At 40.9% G+C, this 18063-nt stretch overlaps 1 protein-coding gene across 11 annotated transcripts in view; it reads right to left on the reverse strand.

The window, feature by feature from the left end:
* Nucleotides 1-1720: 1720 nt before the first annotated feature.
* ubr4 (ubiquitin protein ligase E3 component n-recognin 4) overlaps nucleotides 1721-18063 on the reverse strand; it is a 52494-nt gene continuing 36151 nt past the window's right edge. For all 11 annotated transcript variants that reach the window (XM_080030949.1, XM_080030948.1, XM_080030940.1 and 8 more), the window contains exons 65-104: nucleotides 17941-18019; nucleotides 17594-17827; nucleotides 17310-17478; nucleotides 16923-17067; nucleotides 16529-16614; nucleotides 16338-16425; nucleotides 15829-16022; nucleotides 15491-15730; nucleotides 15238-15376; nucleotides 15026-15151; nucleotides 14367-14495; nucleotides 13922-14271; nucleotides 13658-13748; nucleotides 13435-13519; nucleotides 13135-13262; nucleotides 12208-12337; nucleotides 11911-12071; nucleotides 11589-11698; nucleotides 11207-11348; nucleotides 10852-10933; nucleotides 10464-10637; nucleotides 10129-10250; nucleotides 9817-10014; nucleotides 9557-9637; nucleotides 9358-9445; nucleotides 9123-9250; nucleotides 8825-8932; nucleotides 8538-8654; nucleotides 8214-8404; nucleotides 7919-8092; nucleotides 7717-7816; nucleotides 7371-7589; nucleotides 7126-7239; nucleotides 6441-6583; nucleotides 6199-6324; nucleotides 5900-6094; nucleotides 5533-5757; nucleotides 5240-5330; nucleotides 4819-4981; nucleotides 1721-3080 (exon numbers count right to left, since the gene is read on the reverse strand). In XM_080030949.1, the coding sequence (XP_079887075.1) occupies nucleotides 3016-3080; nucleotides 4819-4981; nucleotides 5240-5330; nucleotides 5533-5757; nucleotides 5900-6094; nucleotides 6199-6324; nucleotides 6441-6583; nucleotides 7126-7239; nucleotides 7371-7589; nucleotides 7717-7816; nucleotides 7919-8092; nucleotides 8214-8404; nucleotides 8538-8654; nucleotides 8825-8932; nucleotides 9123-9250; nucleotides 9358-9445; nucleotides 9557-9637; nucleotides 9817-10014; nucleotides 10129-10250; nucleotides 10464-10637; nucleotides 10852-10933; nucleotides 11207-11348; nucleotides 11589-11698; nucleotides 11911-12071; nucleotides 12208-12337; nucleotides 13135-13262; nucleotides 13435-13519; nucleotides 13658-13748; nucleotides 13922-14271; nucleotides 14367-14495; nucleotides 15026-15151; nucleotides 15238-15376; nucleotides 15491-15730; nucleotides 15829-16022; nucleotides 16338-16425; nucleotides 16529-16614; nucleotides 16923-17067; nucleotides 17310-17478; nucleotides 17594-17827; nucleotides 17941-18019 (5730 nt within the window). In that variant the 3' untranslated portion in view covers nucleotides 1721-3015. The remainder of the gene's footprint in view (nucleotides 3081-4818; nucleotides 4982-5239; nucleotides 5331-5532; nucleotides 5758-5899; nucleotides 6095-6198; nucleotides 6325-6440; nucleotides 6584-7125; nucleotides 7240-7370; nucleotides 7590-7716; nucleotides 7817-7918; nucleotides 8093-8213; nucleotides 8405-8537; nucleotides 8655-8824; nucleotides 8933-9122; nucleotides 9251-9357; nucleotides 9446-9556; nucleotides 9638-9816; nucleotides 10015-10128; nucleotides 10251-10463; nucleotides 10638-10851; nucleotides 10934-11206; nucleotides 11349-11588; nucleotides 11699-11910; nucleotides 12072-12207; nucleotides 12338-13134; nucleotides 13263-13434; nucleotides 13520-13657; nucleotides 13749-13921; nucleotides 14272-14366; nucleotides 14496-15025; nucleotides 15152-15237; nucleotides 15377-15490; nucleotides 15731-15828; nucleotides 16023-16337; nucleotides 16426-16528; nucleotides 16615-16922; nucleotides 17068-17309; nucleotides 17479-17593; nucleotides 17828-17940; nucleotides 18020-18063) is intronic.

Raw genomic sequence — 18063 nt, forward strand, 5'->3', positions numbered from 1 at the left:
TAAGAGGCATTACTACATTACTACAAACTGTTTGTTTTCGGGTTATCCCTATAACAGAGAGTAGAGAAAATGTTCACATAGAGCTGACAATCCAAAGACACTAATTATAGAGAGACAAGTTGCTGTTTAAAGGTTTTGTAATTTTTAACAACAAAACTGTATCCTGCTCCTTTTTGTTTGGGCAACTGCAGATATCTCACACAATGATAACTAATACAAAATCTTTATATGGCTCTTATGGTTTTGTTTGGATTCTTAATAACAGCTAGATTTTAATATGGTGCCTTTTCTGTGTATTTGACATGTATCCTGAGGTGTCTCTCTCATCCTGCAGCATGTGTAAGATGATGGTTTTGGAGAGGAAGTGCACAGACCGAGCGGCGAGGCTCCGCTCAGCACTGGAGAGACAACTCAACGCCGGGGTGTCCAGCTCTGACGTGTGGGACAAGACAGTCTCCTTCTTCGCTGTGAAGAAGGCCTTCATCTTCCACAACGGCTACACCAAATCCTCCAGAGAGGCCATGCGCATGTTCCCCTCGTCTGCTGAGGACGTGGCGCCGCTGTGCTGCCAGTAAGAAGTGGACAACATGAGGAGATGAGATGGTACATGAGGGACTATAAACTGCACAGTAGGCCTGCTGAAGAGAACAGCCCTGTGTCAAGGACAAGATCTCAATGGAAAACATTGTTCACATGGATAAAGGACTGTAAATCAGGTTTTTATGTTCTGATGATGGAGATGGGAGAGTGATCAAACACTGTGATTGTATGGGTCCACGAATGGGCCTTTAAATGTGCATTCTATGCCTTAAGCCTTAGAGCTCCTTGAAACCACTATGTTGAGGTTTAATAAAGCTAAACGTCATATTCCTTTGTATAAAGGGGACATATGTATATGCCAATGCATACTTTGTTTTGTAAATGTTTTTTATTACATTGTGTAATGTTATTATTTTGAGCAGTCATGTATAAAATGTCTCACTGCAAGCCATAAGTGAAGTGTGCAATATGTGCTTTAAAAATAAAATTATGTTGATGTTTTTTCAATTTACAGTTTGAGTTGTGAATGATTTCATAACGGGTTCAGTTTATCTGCTTATATTAGAGATTCAATTATATTAGCCCCTTGATCCTGAAAATAGGGAATTACAATGGCTAGCCAAAGCTCACATCCCCTGTGTTATTGAATATCACCCTCTAGTGGCCTTTTTGCTGCTATACATCAACAGTGATTCACAACGCTAGTTTCCCCTGGACTAATTTTACAGAAAGTGTGTGAACAAGTGCTATATAGAAATGTACCTGAGTGGAACCATTATATCCTTTTACTGATCTAGTTCAAATAGAATTTCTCTGTATATAAAGAAAGCCAAAAACTATAAACATAACACAACTGCCATGGTAATCTAATAAAAAAAATATTTTGAATGCATAAAAACACTTACACATTTTAAATGCCTCTATTCTTGGCATGTTGAGATGACGAAATTGTCATTTTTTTCATTCATTTTTCAGAAACTTCTATACTGTGACATGTAAATTTGTAAAGATAAAAGAGGGCACTGCTGAATTGAAAACGGTGCTGCTTTAATATGGACACAGGAAGAGAAGCATCCTTTAAACAGCGGATGGAACAGAAGAGGTTACCCCTGGATCAGATTTTGACTTATTACGGCTTTATTAATCATAGGCTAAATTCAAAAAGCAGACATTCAGCAACATTTGAACATTGTAGCAGCGGGAATATGCGAGTGAACAATAAACCGGGTTAACTCCACACCATGCATTCAGCTCTCAAGTATAAGGGGTGCCATTTCAACTGTATGTAAGCTGAAAAGTTGATCAATTAATTAAGGATAAAAATTGAGCGGCACAGGCTTTTTTTTAAGGATTTGTTCTGGGGATTGACACAAGAGTGTTGCAGGTAATCTAATTTAAATTAAGGATAGCAGATTGGCCCTAGAAATAAAGAAACTGCTGGGGAAGAAAACAAATGCAACAACAAAACAATTAGTCAAAGAAAAACGTGTTTTAGGATATAATGTAGGTCTGTTTATTATTCATTTAGACAGGTGTGATATTCGTTTTGCAACAGATGGAAACTTTCAAGTCCAAAGTTCACTTTGTCACAAAGGCATAGCTTTATGGGAGAAAAAAAAATTACAGACGTTTATTCATTGTTCTTTTCCCCTTTTTGCTGTTGAGGATGATAAAAAGAAACCTTACACACACACACACACACACACACACACACACACACTAGATCCAAAAAACTCACTCATATTCCAGTTAAACCTACATGAAGATCAAACAGCAAAATCTCGGAAGAAAAGGACAGGTTAGCACGTGACACTGAAGCCTTCTGCCATTTTAAAATAACTAACCAAAAACAACTTAAACCAAACAAACAAAGAAAGGAAAACAAGATAAAATCAATTGCCACTCTCAACACGAGGTGGGTCACATCCCCAAACTGTTTTAGTTACCTAGACATTGCACCCCAATATAAGGGAGGGGGGTTGGGGGATGGGGATGAAGCCAAAGAAGATTTCCACCCTCAAACAGAATTCACGAGTTATTTTCATCAACTGTTCAAAGTGACCAGAATGGTGACATTTCAGGTTTGTTGGCGGTAACAGTCGTGAACCAGAAAATACACAAAATGTCTCATATTTGTTACAAACATATAGACTGAAGTGTTCTGAATCAAAGCTGTAAATTCTGTTTTAGTGCGTTTCCCCCACATTTAACAGCATTGTGTTTTTGTGTTAAATGTTAGAGATGTTGCCAAAAGTTTTTTTTTTTTTGACTACACATATTTTCTGCTTATAGTTAATTTGAAGATGTCATATGGGGGAGGGAAGTGAGTTTGAAGCACGGTGTATAGCTGTGTGTGTACTGTGTGTCAGTGTGTAAAAAGAGAGAATCTTTTATTTTTTTCTTCAGTTGGTAGGTGTTCCAACTTTATTTGCAGGGTGTCTGTGTGTTGGAGAGGTGTGGGTGGAGGTTGGTCTTTTAGGGTAAAGAGTTCAACAAATCCTGCAGGAAGATGTCTGGGTCTGGGATTTCAGAGAGGAGACCTAAAAGAGAAACATGAAGTCAAGTTTTATCATTATATTCACGTCAGTTTAGAACTTACACCAAGAGTTTAATATCTGGAGTAGAGCTGCATCAAAGCCCATGGCAGGTCCTGACAGCTAAAGCCCAGTTCAGACCAAAGATTCGCCTCGCAACGACTTGCAATGAGACGTTTTAGAACGTCGCGGGGGAGAAAGCACGTCACGGGTGAACTGCTCGTTGCAGCGCGTTGCAAGGAGTCGCAGAAGATTCAACATGTCAAATCGGCAGGTCCAGTTTTAGAACGTCCAGGCCAGCTCGTTGCGAGCAGTTGCGTCTTGTTGCGAGGCGAATCTTTGGTCTGAACTGGGCTTAAGTCATTATAAATTCGACCAATATCCCAAATGAAATCAGATTATAAATAATCTGAAGCTTTCGAAAGCGTTTAGGAATTTTTCTATTAAGGGTGTAGGGTTGCAAAATTCCGGGAATTTTCAAAGTTGGAAACTTTCCATGGGAATTAACAGGAATGTATGGGAATTAACGGGAATTAACGGGAATAAACGGGAATTTACTCAATTTATAGCAAATCAAATGCACTACATTTTCCTAACTATGTTATTTCAGTCCTGGCAAACGTTCTAGACAGTAAAAAGCAGTTTTTTCAACTACTATTTTATTATATTTATGAACATTTAATTTCAAATCAGATTTTTTTTTAAAGTTTATTGAGACACCCAACTTGATATCATATATTGATTTTTACTAGACCAGGTTTACAGAGGCTTAAACTGTGATTTTAAATCGAGTTGAGGAAAATATATTTTAGGATAATCTTGACTAAAACAACCAAATTTTATGCAAGTACACTTGGCAAATTGCACATAGCACACTGCTTACTGCCTGGGTATTGAGGCCACGCCCCCTACATGCACTGTGCATTCCTCCATCACATGGGGGGCAATTTTACTTTATTTATTGAATGGATTGGGTCAGACAGATGAGTTATATTTTACTCCACATTCATCTTTTTGTTGTTAATTGAAATTATTGATTGTTCATAAAATAATCAACTTGATAAAGTTCTTCTTACAAATAAATGTGTTAATTTAATGTTTTTTAATTTTGCATGTCTGTCTGCCTATGACTAAACATAGTGTTTAAATGTTTAGATATATGTTTGGATATGAAAAAAAAATATTTAAATTACCGCCATTTAGTTAATTCCTATAATTTCCAATTTTGAATATTCCCAAAATTCCCGAGCGAAAGTTCCCGTGGAAACTTTCCACCCCTTTGCAACCCTAGGGGTGTAACAATACACATATTCGTACCGAACCTGACAGGCCATATTGACCGAACTGCACTGTACTGCAATACATACAGTAATTATGGCGTAAATAGCGTCAGGATGATGTAAATATGCCAAATGTACAGGCTTGTTTTGATCGCGGTGCGGAACTTGCACTTTTATTTGAAAATGATCTTATTTATTGGAGACCTTGGTTGTTTGCAGCAGTATTTTCGATCTATACTGAAAAATACTTATAGGCTGCAATTCTAGTTAATGCTGCACACATTTTGTTGTTGTTGCATTTTTCCTCTTAAATGAGAATGGTACCGTACAAAACCGAACCGTGACATCAAAACCGGGGTACGCACCGAACCGTGACTTTTGTGTACCGTTAGAGCCCTACTTCCTATCATTCATTTTGATAATGGGGCAGTTAGAAAGTTCAACAGGTGCGTATGCATACTGACCTACAACATCGAAATACTCTGACAAGGACTCTGCGGGCATTAGTTCATCCTGGAAGGACCTGAGCACGCGCTCTGAGGCTTCGTAGATGGGCATGTCATTGTGACGGACATATTCTGCCAGAGAGAAGGACCATCCCCCCTCTGTGTTGCTGGTGGGTACTTTCTGTACGGCCAAAGAGAAGGAAAGGGTAGAAAGGTCAGTTACTGTAACCCACAGTGGAACATATAGATAGCAGAATATCATTGGTTTGCGTGATATCTAAAAGTTGTTTGTGGCTTCATCACACACACACACACACACACACACACACACACACACACACACACACACACACACACACACACACACACACACACACACACACACACACACACACACACACACACACACACAGTAGTTTTGTTATGGTAACACGCTTACCCTGAACATGTCATAGACGGAATCCACCAGGCCCCAGAAGAGAAGAGGCGAGCGATACACTGCGTATTCCTTTGGTGCTTTATCTGTGAGTCTGATGAATAGAAAGATTAGGAGGATGAAGGTAGGTACAAATGGAAAACTAGGTATATAATGCATTCAAATAACACTGTTTGAAACAGGTGTCATTATTGCTGTTGGCGGCCATACAAAACATCATTCATGGAACAAAATTAGCTTCTTCAGTTTTTAAACAAAGCAAGACAGAAAAATGTAATGGCGGTTAAGCTTCGTACTTGTTGGTGCAGACTGCTGAGACCTTGCGGGCGTGTGCGGCTAGCAGGAGTCTTCGTAGGAAGTATAAACGTGAACTCCTCCAGCGCTCAGGCGCCATGATGTGCATGGCCAAGATGGTGAAATAGTGCGGTCCTTCAACATCGTACGAGCCCTCCACCCATTTCTCACACGGCTGCTCCTGGAAACTTTGTAGGTTCTTCTCCTCCCGGGACGTAGCCCTTGTGCTGCAGGGAGAGATTGCAAAGACAATTGAGATAAGGGTAGGGCAAACATGTTGTCAAACCAGGCTGACTTGATGGTTTTGTGTTATCACTTGGTACAGAATCAATGTGCAGTCTTTTTTAAGGTGGGATCTGTTTTTCGTACGTGTTGAGGACATAGAGCACAGTGTGGATGATGTAGGGGATAAGGTGGATGTTGCTCTCTCGTCCTCCTCCTCCCGTGTCCACACTGAAGGATTGTTCGGTAGCGAAGCGCAGGAATAGCAGTTTGGTGTCATGGATGTTGAGTTGGTATGTGGGCTCCCGCTGGCCTGTGCACTCCTGCAGATATGTGTTGTGCCTGGGAGACAAAGATAAATCACGTTGGGGATGATGTATGTGTCACATAAAGGAAGTTTTAGCTGTGTGTGTGTGTGTGTGTGTGCTGCTGTTGCATGATTTTACCTTGCTAAGCATGTAGCGAAAGCTGATTCAGGAACATGCGGCCCCCACACAGGAAGCAGACCATTGCACTTGGTGTTGGCATTCTGGAGAGCAGCACTCTCCCACTCCTCTCGCCCACGAGCCAGCCTGACCAGGGGAAAAGGTCAAAGAAAAAGCTCAGGTTAGAGTCTATGAAGTGAGATAACAGTATAACATATTTCAGAGGCACATCAGAAGGTTTAGAGTGTTTGTTGCCACTGTACCTGACAGCTGCCAAATGGCAGTCATAGTGGACTATGTTAAAGTGCGACACAGTGCTGTAGCCCTGCTGCTTGCGAGGCTTGTTTTCAAAGTCTTCCAAGGCCACACGCTTCGTGAAAGTGTAAATTCCGAGGACTTTGGTTGGCTAGGATAAGAGAGACACAAATGTTAATATAAAATAAGTATACAAGAACATCTCCAAGTGTTTCAGAACACGACCTCACTTTATTTGCATAAAATTACCATCATTGACTTGTGTGTTACAATATCTACAATCAGATTATCAGGTTTTTTATAAATATGACAACTTAATATGATATATATGATATGAGTTAAGGTAAAAGTCATTTATAAGTTGTATATAATAATTTAAAAAAAATTGCTTATACAATTTAGGTATTAATACACAAGTAGATGTTTGCTTATTAAGGTAAAACATATGACACTCATAAGATCAGTATCATATATTGTTATCTGTCAAACAAAAAACAACCTCCACTTATCAATGACCACAGGAAGAGTTATAACAGTTGACAAATACATTAATAAATACTTGCTTGTTACCTTATTCTAATGTGTAACAGTAGGTGTAACCAGTAACTCAATATTTATATACTGCTTACAAAAGCTAAAAGAAGTGACTAAATGTCACTGTTATCCACTGATAATCCTGGATGAGTTGTGTACCTGGAACTTGTAACCCTCTCTACAGATACAGCAGGTCAGGCCCGGCTCCTCAATCAGCTCCTCCATTTGCTTCAACAGTGACGTCTTGGTCACCACCTGACCCTTCTCATTGGTCTGAAAGGCAAACATAAACCGCACATTAAACAACATAAACAATATCACACTGGGCTGTATGAATGAAGGGACAGGACCAGAGGTACAAATGAGCAGCATTTAAACTAAGTGTAGTTAGAGGAAGATGGTACCGTCATGCCCAGTGTTCCCAGGGCTTTCTGTCTCATGGCCATAGCCAAACGCTTCTTCTCTGATCTAGTCTCACTGCGGGCCGCGTCAATCTTCAGGTTGACATCACTGTGCTCCCTCAGCGCTTCTAGAAGGTTCTCCGCCAGCGTGCCGATGCCTTCGTCACTGGATACCTGCTCCAGCTTGTGCAAGTTGGTAATTGAATCTGTGCCGATCAGCGCCTGAAGAAATGACAAGAGACATTGATTCATTAATCTTTCATACCTGAGAATTGTTCCAAGTAATCAGTTTTCAATTGTGCCGCCTTAAATGGCTCTGGTGGAGTTGTTAGTTAAAAACATGAAGTACCTGGGTGGGGGGATGCTGGGTTGCCAAACCACGGAGCAATCTGAGAATGAAGGGTAGAGCTGGTCTGGAGAGGAACTTCTTCCAGACATCTGCATCTAGACTAATGAGAGAGTTCAGAATGGTTTAAACAACAATGCATATAAATCATATCAAAGGTTTTGGTAAACTACCTTCAGGCACTTGAAACTGTGAGAAGTCTTACTTTTTGGCATTTGGGATATGTTTCTTCATGTAGTCCAGTGCACTCTGTGTGATTCCCTTCTGCAGGATAAGATCTTTCAGCTGATGGCCGTTGCTGTTATTTTTGATTCCAGCAGCAATTTTACAGAAGCAATCCAAAAACACTTTGTCATCTGCGCTATGCTCCTCGTCATACCTTGGAAAACAAAGCAACAGGTCAGTCTCCTATGATAATGAACTCTAGATGTTTAGACCTGAACATTATCCATAAAAGAAAATGCAAATATATGCTTATTTGTAAGTTGAGAGATGCACACTTGTCAAAGCTGCAACACGGCTTGAAGCGTTCCACCAATATCCTCATCTTCTCCAGTTCACCAAAGGACAGGTACGGGATGATGCGCAGCAGACCCTGCAGAACGCTGGGGTTGGAGCGCACAAACGGAGTGTTGATCTGGTCCAACAACATGACCAGCTGATCCTTGTCTCCTGTCAGCAGCAAGTTACCCTGCAAAAGACAAAGCCGGTGGCGTTTAATTCAAACAGTTACAACAATAGAATCATGCTAAATATTAATAATTTATATTAAAAGTTTCTATGCTTCCTCTTTGTTTAGGAGGGTTGCTGCTTTAGATTCTCACCTTGTCCTCTGAGATCTCAGCATTTGCTTCATCCAAAATGATCTCCATGATGCTCAGAACTTGCTCCGCTATGGAGGCTCCACCACTGTCCTTACTCTCCTGCTCTGCCACCAAAGCCTGAAAGAAAAAGGACATTAAACTAAGTTTTATAGAATAACTTTTTTTTTAAACTGATATACAGTTAGAAAAGCCTGCTTAAAATGTGCACCACTTCAGTTTGAATCCCCACTCGACTCCTCCCCACTAATCTAAACATTAAAATGTGAGAGGGTCACTGTAAGACTCACCAGGTTTAGAGTTCCCAGCATGACGTTGAGTGTGTTCATCTCTGGTTTGACCAGCTGCTGCCTATTGATCTTCACCTTCACACAATAACTGAACAACTTCAGCAAAACCTGGGAGAGAACAGATCAACGCTTGTCAAATTTATTGCTCCAACATTTGCATTTATGAAAACTTCACAAGGGGTTGCTGTGTTACTGCAGAAACAGGTTTCAGTATGGTTTGAAGGTCAGAGAAAAACCTCTGCAATCTTATAATAAGCAACACAATAAAATACACAAATAATGTAAAATGATGGCTTACAGTGAGCAGATGTCTTCCTTGTTTAAAGTCTTTGATTCCAGACAGGCGGCTGAGCATACACTCCAGTCCTCCACACTGTGCCATGACTCCTGCCATCTTGTACACCTCTTCATCATCCTCCTCCTCATCTGTAATAACATCAGGTTAAAGGAATACCATTAGATAAAGACATATGTGGGTGAGATATGTATGACTCAGAATGTTAAACATAATGTAAATAAAGAGTCAATCTAACCTGTGGTGGAATCCAGTGACTCTATGAACTCCTCTGTGGCATCTCCCAGCAGACCTCTCATTCGATAGATAATTCTCATTGGCTCACCCTTGAAAGAAAAAGCCACCAATCTCCATCACTGAGGGTAATTGCCTTACTATGAAGTATCAATACAATTCCAAATGCTCAATCCTTTAATGTCATACTAACTATAACTTACCTCGTTTGTAGGGCACCAGACCTTCTTGTAGACCTCTGCCACTGACAGATCCAAGCTGATGATTTTGTTGTTTACCAGAAGCTGAGGAGGACAGAGTGGCATCAAAGACACATTTCTGGTCAGCTTTTAAGATTCAATGAAAAACTGTTTCAAAGTTTGATAAAAAACTACAATCAAAACAAATTGTGTTTAGTTTTCATGATTCAGTCAATGGAAGTGATAAGAAAAACAGCTCAAATATAAATATACAAATATTTTACCTCCATGCCACTGTCGTCTTCAAGAAGTGCCACCAGGTCACAGTCCTGACAGATCTTGTTCTTGATGTCCCTCATTAGAGGACCGATGCCGGGCTCGTTGCTGCTGTATGGGTTTCCTGGCATGCGTCCTTGCAGGAAGTCCTCCTGCTGAGGATCCTTTTCCAGCGTCACAAAGAACTCTGTGACCTCATTCTCCTCCTAAACACAAGAGATGAAACAAGATGAGGACAAAGGTCAAAGCAATGAACAATTGTCGGGCATATTTCCGTAGAACTTTTTGAACTGAAATGGGTCAGGGTAAAGGTCACTTACAGGATAGATGATGCTGCAAAGCCTCTCAAAAATGAACACGGGTGTCCTGTAGTCATCCAGATTATAGCGCTTGGCCGTCTCTATGCACACTGCCATGAAGGCTTTGGTTTCGCACTCAGTGCCTGCAGAACAATGCAGCAATATTTACAAAGCTGATAACTAAAAAGTCATACAAAATTTACAATAACATTTGCTAAATGATTCAATCTTAAAGGATTTTTCTACTGTATAGAAGAAAAAGAAAATAATAGAAATAAATTACCAAAAGCAGCAATGGAACCACAATTTACATCATAGTTTAATTTCATGTTTGCTGAACTTAAATGTTTTCACACCTGTTGTCATGTCCTCCAGCATCTCCAGCAGCATGTCCTGAGTCTCATCGATGAGCTTGGTGCGCTGCACCACCAGCTTCCTCAGACACAGGTAGCCGTTGAGCACCGTGCCGACCAACCTGCTTTTGAAATGCCGCTTGATGGACTCCACCTCCACGAAAGAAGAGAGCAATCCTGCAGGGGCAGCAAACAAATACAAACTATTTAAGTATTCAAGAAAAGGAGCCATACAAACAACATTAAAATGAATCCGATTTAAGTTTTCTTGTGGTATAAATATCATCTAATTTATTGTCTATGGATGCTCAAAGTCTATGAATCCGACAGCACCTACAGTGTCATGTCTAATTTCATGGTCAGATGAACATCAGATCTAAAACTATCATACCAGTCAAGCTCTTGAGGGCGTAGCCTTGCTGCAAGTCTGTGCTCAGGGTGGCCTCCTCCAGAGCCAGCAGTTTGGCTATTTCCTGAAAAGGGAATTAAAGGGAGAATTAAAACATCCAGTTTAATGCTGTGATTTTATATTCAATGCATAAGAACCTCTACTGCCATATTTGATATCAATGTGGATACCAAACATTTGAAGTGTTGTGAAGAGAAAAGCACAACATTGTGTTCTTGAATTAAAGCTCAGATGTTCATTTAATTCAAAGAGTCTAAAGAGTTTAATCAAAGGAAACTTGTGGCACAAAGGGATTTTCTTTGAAAATCCCTAAGATTTTGAACTGTAGGGCCATTACCTTGGTGATCAGGTTACCGATGTAAGGCAGGACTCCACGGGCTGCCAGGTAAACCTTCCAGTGTGTTGGCTTGATCAGCTTCTGGTACAGACCCAGGTACTCCACCGCACACTCTCCAGCTACGCTCAACTCATCCAGATAACTGATGGAGACACACAGTAAGAGTTCATTTAATACCAGGTCAGGTCTACAGTGGGGCTTAATAAAGCTAAAATGCATGTGATTAGCTGGAAAATAGCAACATTAGTTGCATTCAATTTCTGTAACAACATTTTTTTTGTAATTGGTAATATATGTACTAAGATAACATACTGTATATGCTAACCTCTAGCCCTGAAAAAATCGAACATTTAATGAATGCCCGCATTACGTAATGGTTTACCTGGTGAGCAGGTCCAGGACTTGTTGCTTGCGGCTTGGGATTGTGGTTAGGGCCTCCACAATAGTGCAAGCTGCCTGTCTGGCAGCCTGAGTGGCAGGTGTGAAAAGGACCTGAAACAAATATTATTCATGTTATAAAGTGGCTTTAACAAATATGTGACATAACATATAAGCTTAAAGAAACTATTATGATCATTCAATTTTGTAATGATTCCTGAATCTCTACTTTGATTTCTAACATAAAATATGGTCATGCATCTCTAATAATACTTGCACCAAAATATATTTTGTATTTTTATATTTATTTATATAACATTTCGTACCTGTCGCAGCCAGTTGTTGTGGCTCAGTTTGAGCAGGCGAGGGAAGAGGCCTTCACTTTTTCTAGACCTCATGAACTGCTTCCATTTCCAAACATACTTCTCCAACAGGTACTGCCTTCGCAACTCCACCTTAGCCTGAGGCTTTGACACAGCTTCCTGGCCTGTGGGTACCAAGATAAACTCTACAGTGAACAGCTCGTCATCATGAGTTTTTTTATTTACCACTTTACTGGAATAAATATGACAATCATCCTGCCACACAGATAAACGGTGTATTTGTTCTGACTCAGTTCTTACCTCGTGCTGGGAGACACTTCTTCCAGGCCTCATAAGATGCTTTAGGGTCCTTCTTCAGCCAAAGCTGTGCTTGGGCATGGATTTCATTACTGTAGGGTCTGACTGTGGTCAGGGACTCAGTAGCAGCATCCTATAACCAAAAGCAAACGCATACTGTTGTATAAGGGGAGCATGACACAATGGTGGCCAATGACAGAAACTGTTAATATAGCTCTTCAATAAATTAGCAGGTAAATTAAATAAATAACTTCTGATTAATTAAACAAAAAGGCTTTCTGTGGTTCTTCATCTAGATTACAGCTAACAAAATGGGTTCTGGTATTTCTATATTTGGTTCAAAATACTGCTGGGTAATCCAAAGCTTTTAACCCTACTATCTCCTTGTTAAAGGCCTACTTCACCGGTTTGAATATGAAGGTGTATTGAATTCTGAGATCCTATGTAGTATAAATGTGCGAAAAAAATTGAAATCGGTTCATCCTAGCCTGAGAAAAGGCAGAAAGAGTGTTTTTTTTTTTAACCCTATATTTCTCTTTCTCGTGACATCACAGAAAGAGAAATATAGGGTTAAAAAATAACGTACTTTGTAAATATTACTGTGATGTCTTTTACTGTGACATCACAGTAATATTTACAAAGTACGTTATTTTTTAACCCTATATTTCTCTTTCTGTGATGTCACGAGAAAGAGAAATATAGGGTTAAAAAAACACTCTTTCTGCCTTTTCTCAGGCTAGGATGAACCGATTTTAATTTTTTTTGCACATTTATACTACATAGGATCTCAGAATTCAATACACCTTCATATTCAAACCGGTGAAGTAGGCCTTTAACTGTACTACACCATTGACACCTACAACCCTTAGAAAGGAAAGGAAACCATCTGAGAGAAGTAGTTGAATGGCAAAGTAACCGCTGTATATGTACCTTGTTCTTCTTGCTAGTGGGAGTAGGGGGCTTGATCAGCTTCTGCAGGATTCTCAGGCACATGAGAGTGATGTTCTCCACAACTACAGGCGTCTTTATATTCACAGACATGAGGAACAGACTGAGGGCTAAAAGGAACAAAAAAAATACAATTATATTTCAAATCTTACATTATATATAATAGTATATTATATTATCCGAAAGCTGCTATCAGTCTTTGTCTAACACCATAAAGACTGTGTGATAGCTGAAATAGTGACAATTTTTGAGAAATGGATGAGGTAAGAAAATCAGACTTACCACAACGCAACCGTAACTCCCAGCATCCTCCCTCTTTTGAAATGGAGTCCGTCAGCAGCAGCATTTCATACTGCAGATTACTAACCTGAAAAGTAATGTAAAATCAATCCAGGAGCTCTGCTGTTTAGATAAAAGAATGGCATTTTCCACCAAATATTTCTATCAATCACAGAATAAAATGCAATATAATTTCTTGAGCTTCCAGACATGTAATAGGACATACCAGGTCAGGATTGGCCCAGTGGCCTTTGAGGGCAGCCGACACCTTGGCGATAATGAGGTCATTCATCTGTTGAGTGGCTTCTGGATGATCTCTGAAGCAGAAAAATACAGAGGTCAACAAGAGACAGAATTAAATTGAAACAACCCCACCTTCCCATAGGCCTACTAAAGACCCTGCACAGTCCCAACTCTACGGTCCTTTCTCCATTTACAAGCTGTAGAAGTAAATCATCTAAATCAGCCACAAGATGGGCGAGGGACATACCTGGTGAGTAGACAGACTAGCTGGCGCACCTCCTCCCTCATGGCCGCTGTACCTCTCCGCAGGTTATACTCAAACAGCTCACGGATGAGCCCCTGCAGGACCAGGATCTGCCGGAGAGCCGGGTTAGTGGCCAGTGCGCGGAGCAGTGTGATGCAGTGACCAGTGACAGCTGAGGCACAGCCATAGCACTTGTTTGAGGAGGTGTGGCCGCAGCCCAACACAGACAGGGCCCGGTACTGACTGGCGGTGATGGTGGGCTGGCTGGTGCTACTGCTGCGGGATGACTTGGTGGCAGCCTCTCTCTGCTGCAGATCATACTCCAGCAGCTCTTTACGAGAAGCAAGCACTTTCTGTAAAAAAAAGATGAAAAAGCCAGTTATTTGTGAGCAGGGGAAAAAATATATTTTATTTGAAAGCTACTAAAAAGATGGAATTACCCACTAACCTGTATAATCTTTGAAAGTTCATCAAATGATGTTTTGCAGTCTCCACTGTACTCTTGAGCCAGTTGCTGAATGTATCTGTTCACATTAGCAGAGGATGTACCAAGGCCTGCACCTGCTCCAGTGTCATCCTGAAAAGAGAACATAATATGATTAGATATAACGGTAGAAAAAGATTACATGCAGGGCGCCCTTAGCTCAGTTGGTAGGGCGTCCCCCCCCCGGGCCGGGCCCAGCAGCAGACCCGGGTTCGATTCCCGCCCGCGGTCGTTCTCTGCATGTCACTCCCCTCTCTGCCCCATTTCACCTCTGTCTCTCTGAACTGTCAATAAAAGCATAAAAATGCCCAAAAAATATCTTAAAAAAAAAAAAAGAGAAAGAGAAAGAGAAAGAGAAAGAGAAAGAGAAAGAGAAAGAGAAAGAGAAAGAGAAAAAGAAAAGAAAAAGATAAGAGAAAATACAAGTACATAAAAATACTACTATTACTACAACCTATGGCAATTCTGTTAGGAGGGAATTTTAACATGGTGTCATGATTCATAACAATCCACTACTGTTGGTCAGCTGCTAAGTTATTTCAGAGTTTCACATAATATCTCAGTATCACTTTGCAGCAGGCAAACCAAAAGAAATCACTTTTTGGGAGCGCTTCAGGACTTACCTGTGGTTTCTCTGGTGCTGCCTCATTGACTTTAGACAGGAGGCTCTCTAACTGAGGCCGATGGCCCATCAGCTGGTGGTAGACCCGGTCAGCTTTGTCCAGCAGAGTGTTGATGTTGGTCACAGCCTGCACACATTAAAGATAAAGAGCGGAGTGAAGGAAAGGAAGGGTAAAAACTTTCAACAGTCATTTCCCAAAGAGTGACTGCTTACCTTTTTCCTGTCTTCCTCATTCTCAATGGGATCCACAGCACAGCACGGTCTGGCATATAGCATGAAGTCAAATCGGGCATATTTGCAGAAGCCACAGGCATTGCACAGGAAGGGGTCCTTTTCATCGTAGTTGATAGATCTAATAAAAAAACACACATCAATTAAAAATGCAATCAACGCTCATGTCTCCTAGAATGTCCATACATTTCCTCAATCGTTTCAGGCCGGCTGAGAAAAGAAACGTGCTGCTCACCTGCACTTGTGGCACTGATACACGTTCTCACCGCAGTTGCCACACACCCCAGGGTTTGCAGGCACAGAGGCACTGCAGCGTGGACACTGCAGGGTCTCGGTGGAGGCCTGATAGTTCTCGTAAAAATCGGAGAACTCGATCATCAGGTTGGATGCGACAATAGGTAAGGGAAGGTCGATCTTCACCTCTGTTTGTCCTGGGGTCAGCTGGACCTTCTTGGCTTTGTGCCAACGAGCAGGCCTTCAAAACAGACAGAAAGTTACATCATTGTTTAGGAGTTATTATGAACACATAATTAGTGACAGGGAAGATAGAAGGACAGAGTGAAAGACACATACTTGTTCTTCAGCTCCACAATAGCCTGCACAGTCCTGTTGTTGTAGTAGAGGTTAATAGTGCGGACCATTTTGGTGCGTTTGAGGTCACCGATCTTTACTGTGACTTTGCTGATGGTGTGGCTGCCGATAAGCTTGACAACCTGCTGTGTGGTGGTGTAGCGGGTGTCCACTTTGATCGATGACAGTTTTATATTCTGGAAAACAAAGAAGAGGACAATGATTAAGACAAATGGAACATGTTTACAACAGTAGGTTCTTGGACTCAACTTGGTTGTTGTTCTGTTCTGCCTATTCATAAGTTTGCTTTATAAATGATAAGTATTATGGATATACAGATGAGCACCTGTTCAACTGTTCAATAACAAACCCAAAACTTACAAAAGCTTAACTAACCTTAGCAAATGCAAGTGTGTAAACATTTGCATTAGATTGTATTGGTTAAAGGCTTTCAGTACTTTCAGGCTAAAAGTGATGTCCATTAAGTGAAGTTGCTGTTGTGTTGTACATACGGAGAAGGGAACTTCTGGATTGTTGCACACCAGGCAGGGGTCACTCTCCAGGAAGAAACCATCAAACTCCACTAATCCCGACAGAGTGCTGCAGGAGAAAACATAAAATTATTACAAATATATGTAGGTGATGCACAGTACTTTAAATTGCATTCTGCTTGCTACACGACAGGTCATTTGTGTTGACATACGTGTAGATGTTGGAGTTAGGGTGATTCGTCAGTATATGGTTCTGTGCCCTTAGGATTTCCACAGCTTTCTGGGAATACTCCTTAAGCTGGAACAGAAAAGGGAAACGATTATAACAATTTCATTAAGACTTTGCAGCATTATCATTTAAACGACTTGTTTTGCTTAATGATGAAAATAATTTTTTAGGCAAGAAAGATGAACTACTGCTACATCATGAAGTGACTAAACAATCTTTTGTTTTCGAGAGCGAATGCCACATGCAGAAAATAAATTACAAGGCCAATAGGAAAACAATACTAGCCATGCAAAGATTAAAAAAATAAAAATGGAAAAACAAGGCTAAAAAAATTATATTGTCCATCAGGGTATAAACCCACGAGGCTTCAAACAAACCTTTTTCTCTGTCTGAGGGGTTTTGAGTGAGAAGTATCCAAGTAGGTCGACAAACTGGGCAGCTTTTCGGCCATATGCAGGTAGCTCAGGCCAGATGGCCCAAGTCAGCTCCAGCAGCAGCTCCTGCTGTGATTTACTGGAGTTCCTACAGAAAGAGTCACATGTCAGCCATGTTTATTCATGCTTTCATTTCCATATTCTTTCCATTGCGTGTTCATTGGTGCTACATCTTTATGTTCAATCACACTACTCTAAACTGGTAATGATAACCTAAATTAAGAGAAAGCATTGAAAGCGGCCATCTTAAACTAAACACACTTTGGGTTTGAGTTTGATATTGAAACTAACTGCTTAAGTATGTCTGAGTGTGTTAGATATCTTATGTACCTGTAGATATGAAGTGCCAAGCAGTGGGCTTGCCAGCGCACAGCAGATGAGTTTGACTCCAGCAGGAAACAGCGCAAAAACTGGATGAGGGTCTCCTTGTCAGCAAACTTGTTAAGCTGACTGACCAGAGCCATACACAGCTGATCCTCCTGGCTGCCAACTCCTTCACCTGCAATCAATCCACAACAATACAACACACTCAGAACAGCAGCATCTACTAGGCATGTTTGATACTCAAATAGCCTGTTCAGGTTAATTGGGTAAAGAATGTTTTGTTGCCTCACCCTCTTTGTCTTTCTCCTTGTCCTCCTTTTTGCTCTTTTTACTGGAGGACTTGCTCTGAGAGGACTGAGGAGCCCCTGTTTGTCCAGCACTACTGGAGCCTCCTCCTGAGAATGATGAAGAGGAGTTGGCTAGCACCTTGCTGCCACAGAGAGCACAGGAGAGCAGCTGCAAAAGTACTGGGGATACGCCCTCATCCACCAAGAAGCTGACTTGGAGCAGGAAGTACAACACAGCTGGACAGAGAGGAGGAAAAGATAGGAGGGAGATGGGACACCAAACATGTTAACAGTGCTTTGCCTGGAAGGTTCCCTTTGGTTTCCAGAAACAGAATCTGAAAAAAACTTACAGTCATCCTTCATGCAGAACTTCTGCCAGTTGATCGTCCTCTGAGTGGCAATTTCAGCACAAGCTTTTAGATGTTCCATCTGCACCAAGAGAAGCAAAAAAAGTTACTAAAAATCACTTAAAG

This window comes from Ammodytes marinus, assembly GCF_949987685.1.
Source record: "Ammodytes marinus genome assembly, chromosome: 7".
In the NCBI taxonomy this organism is placed as follows: Eukaryota; Metazoa; Chordata; class Actinopteri; order Uranoscopiformes; family Ammodytidae; genus Ammodytes; species Ammodytes marinus.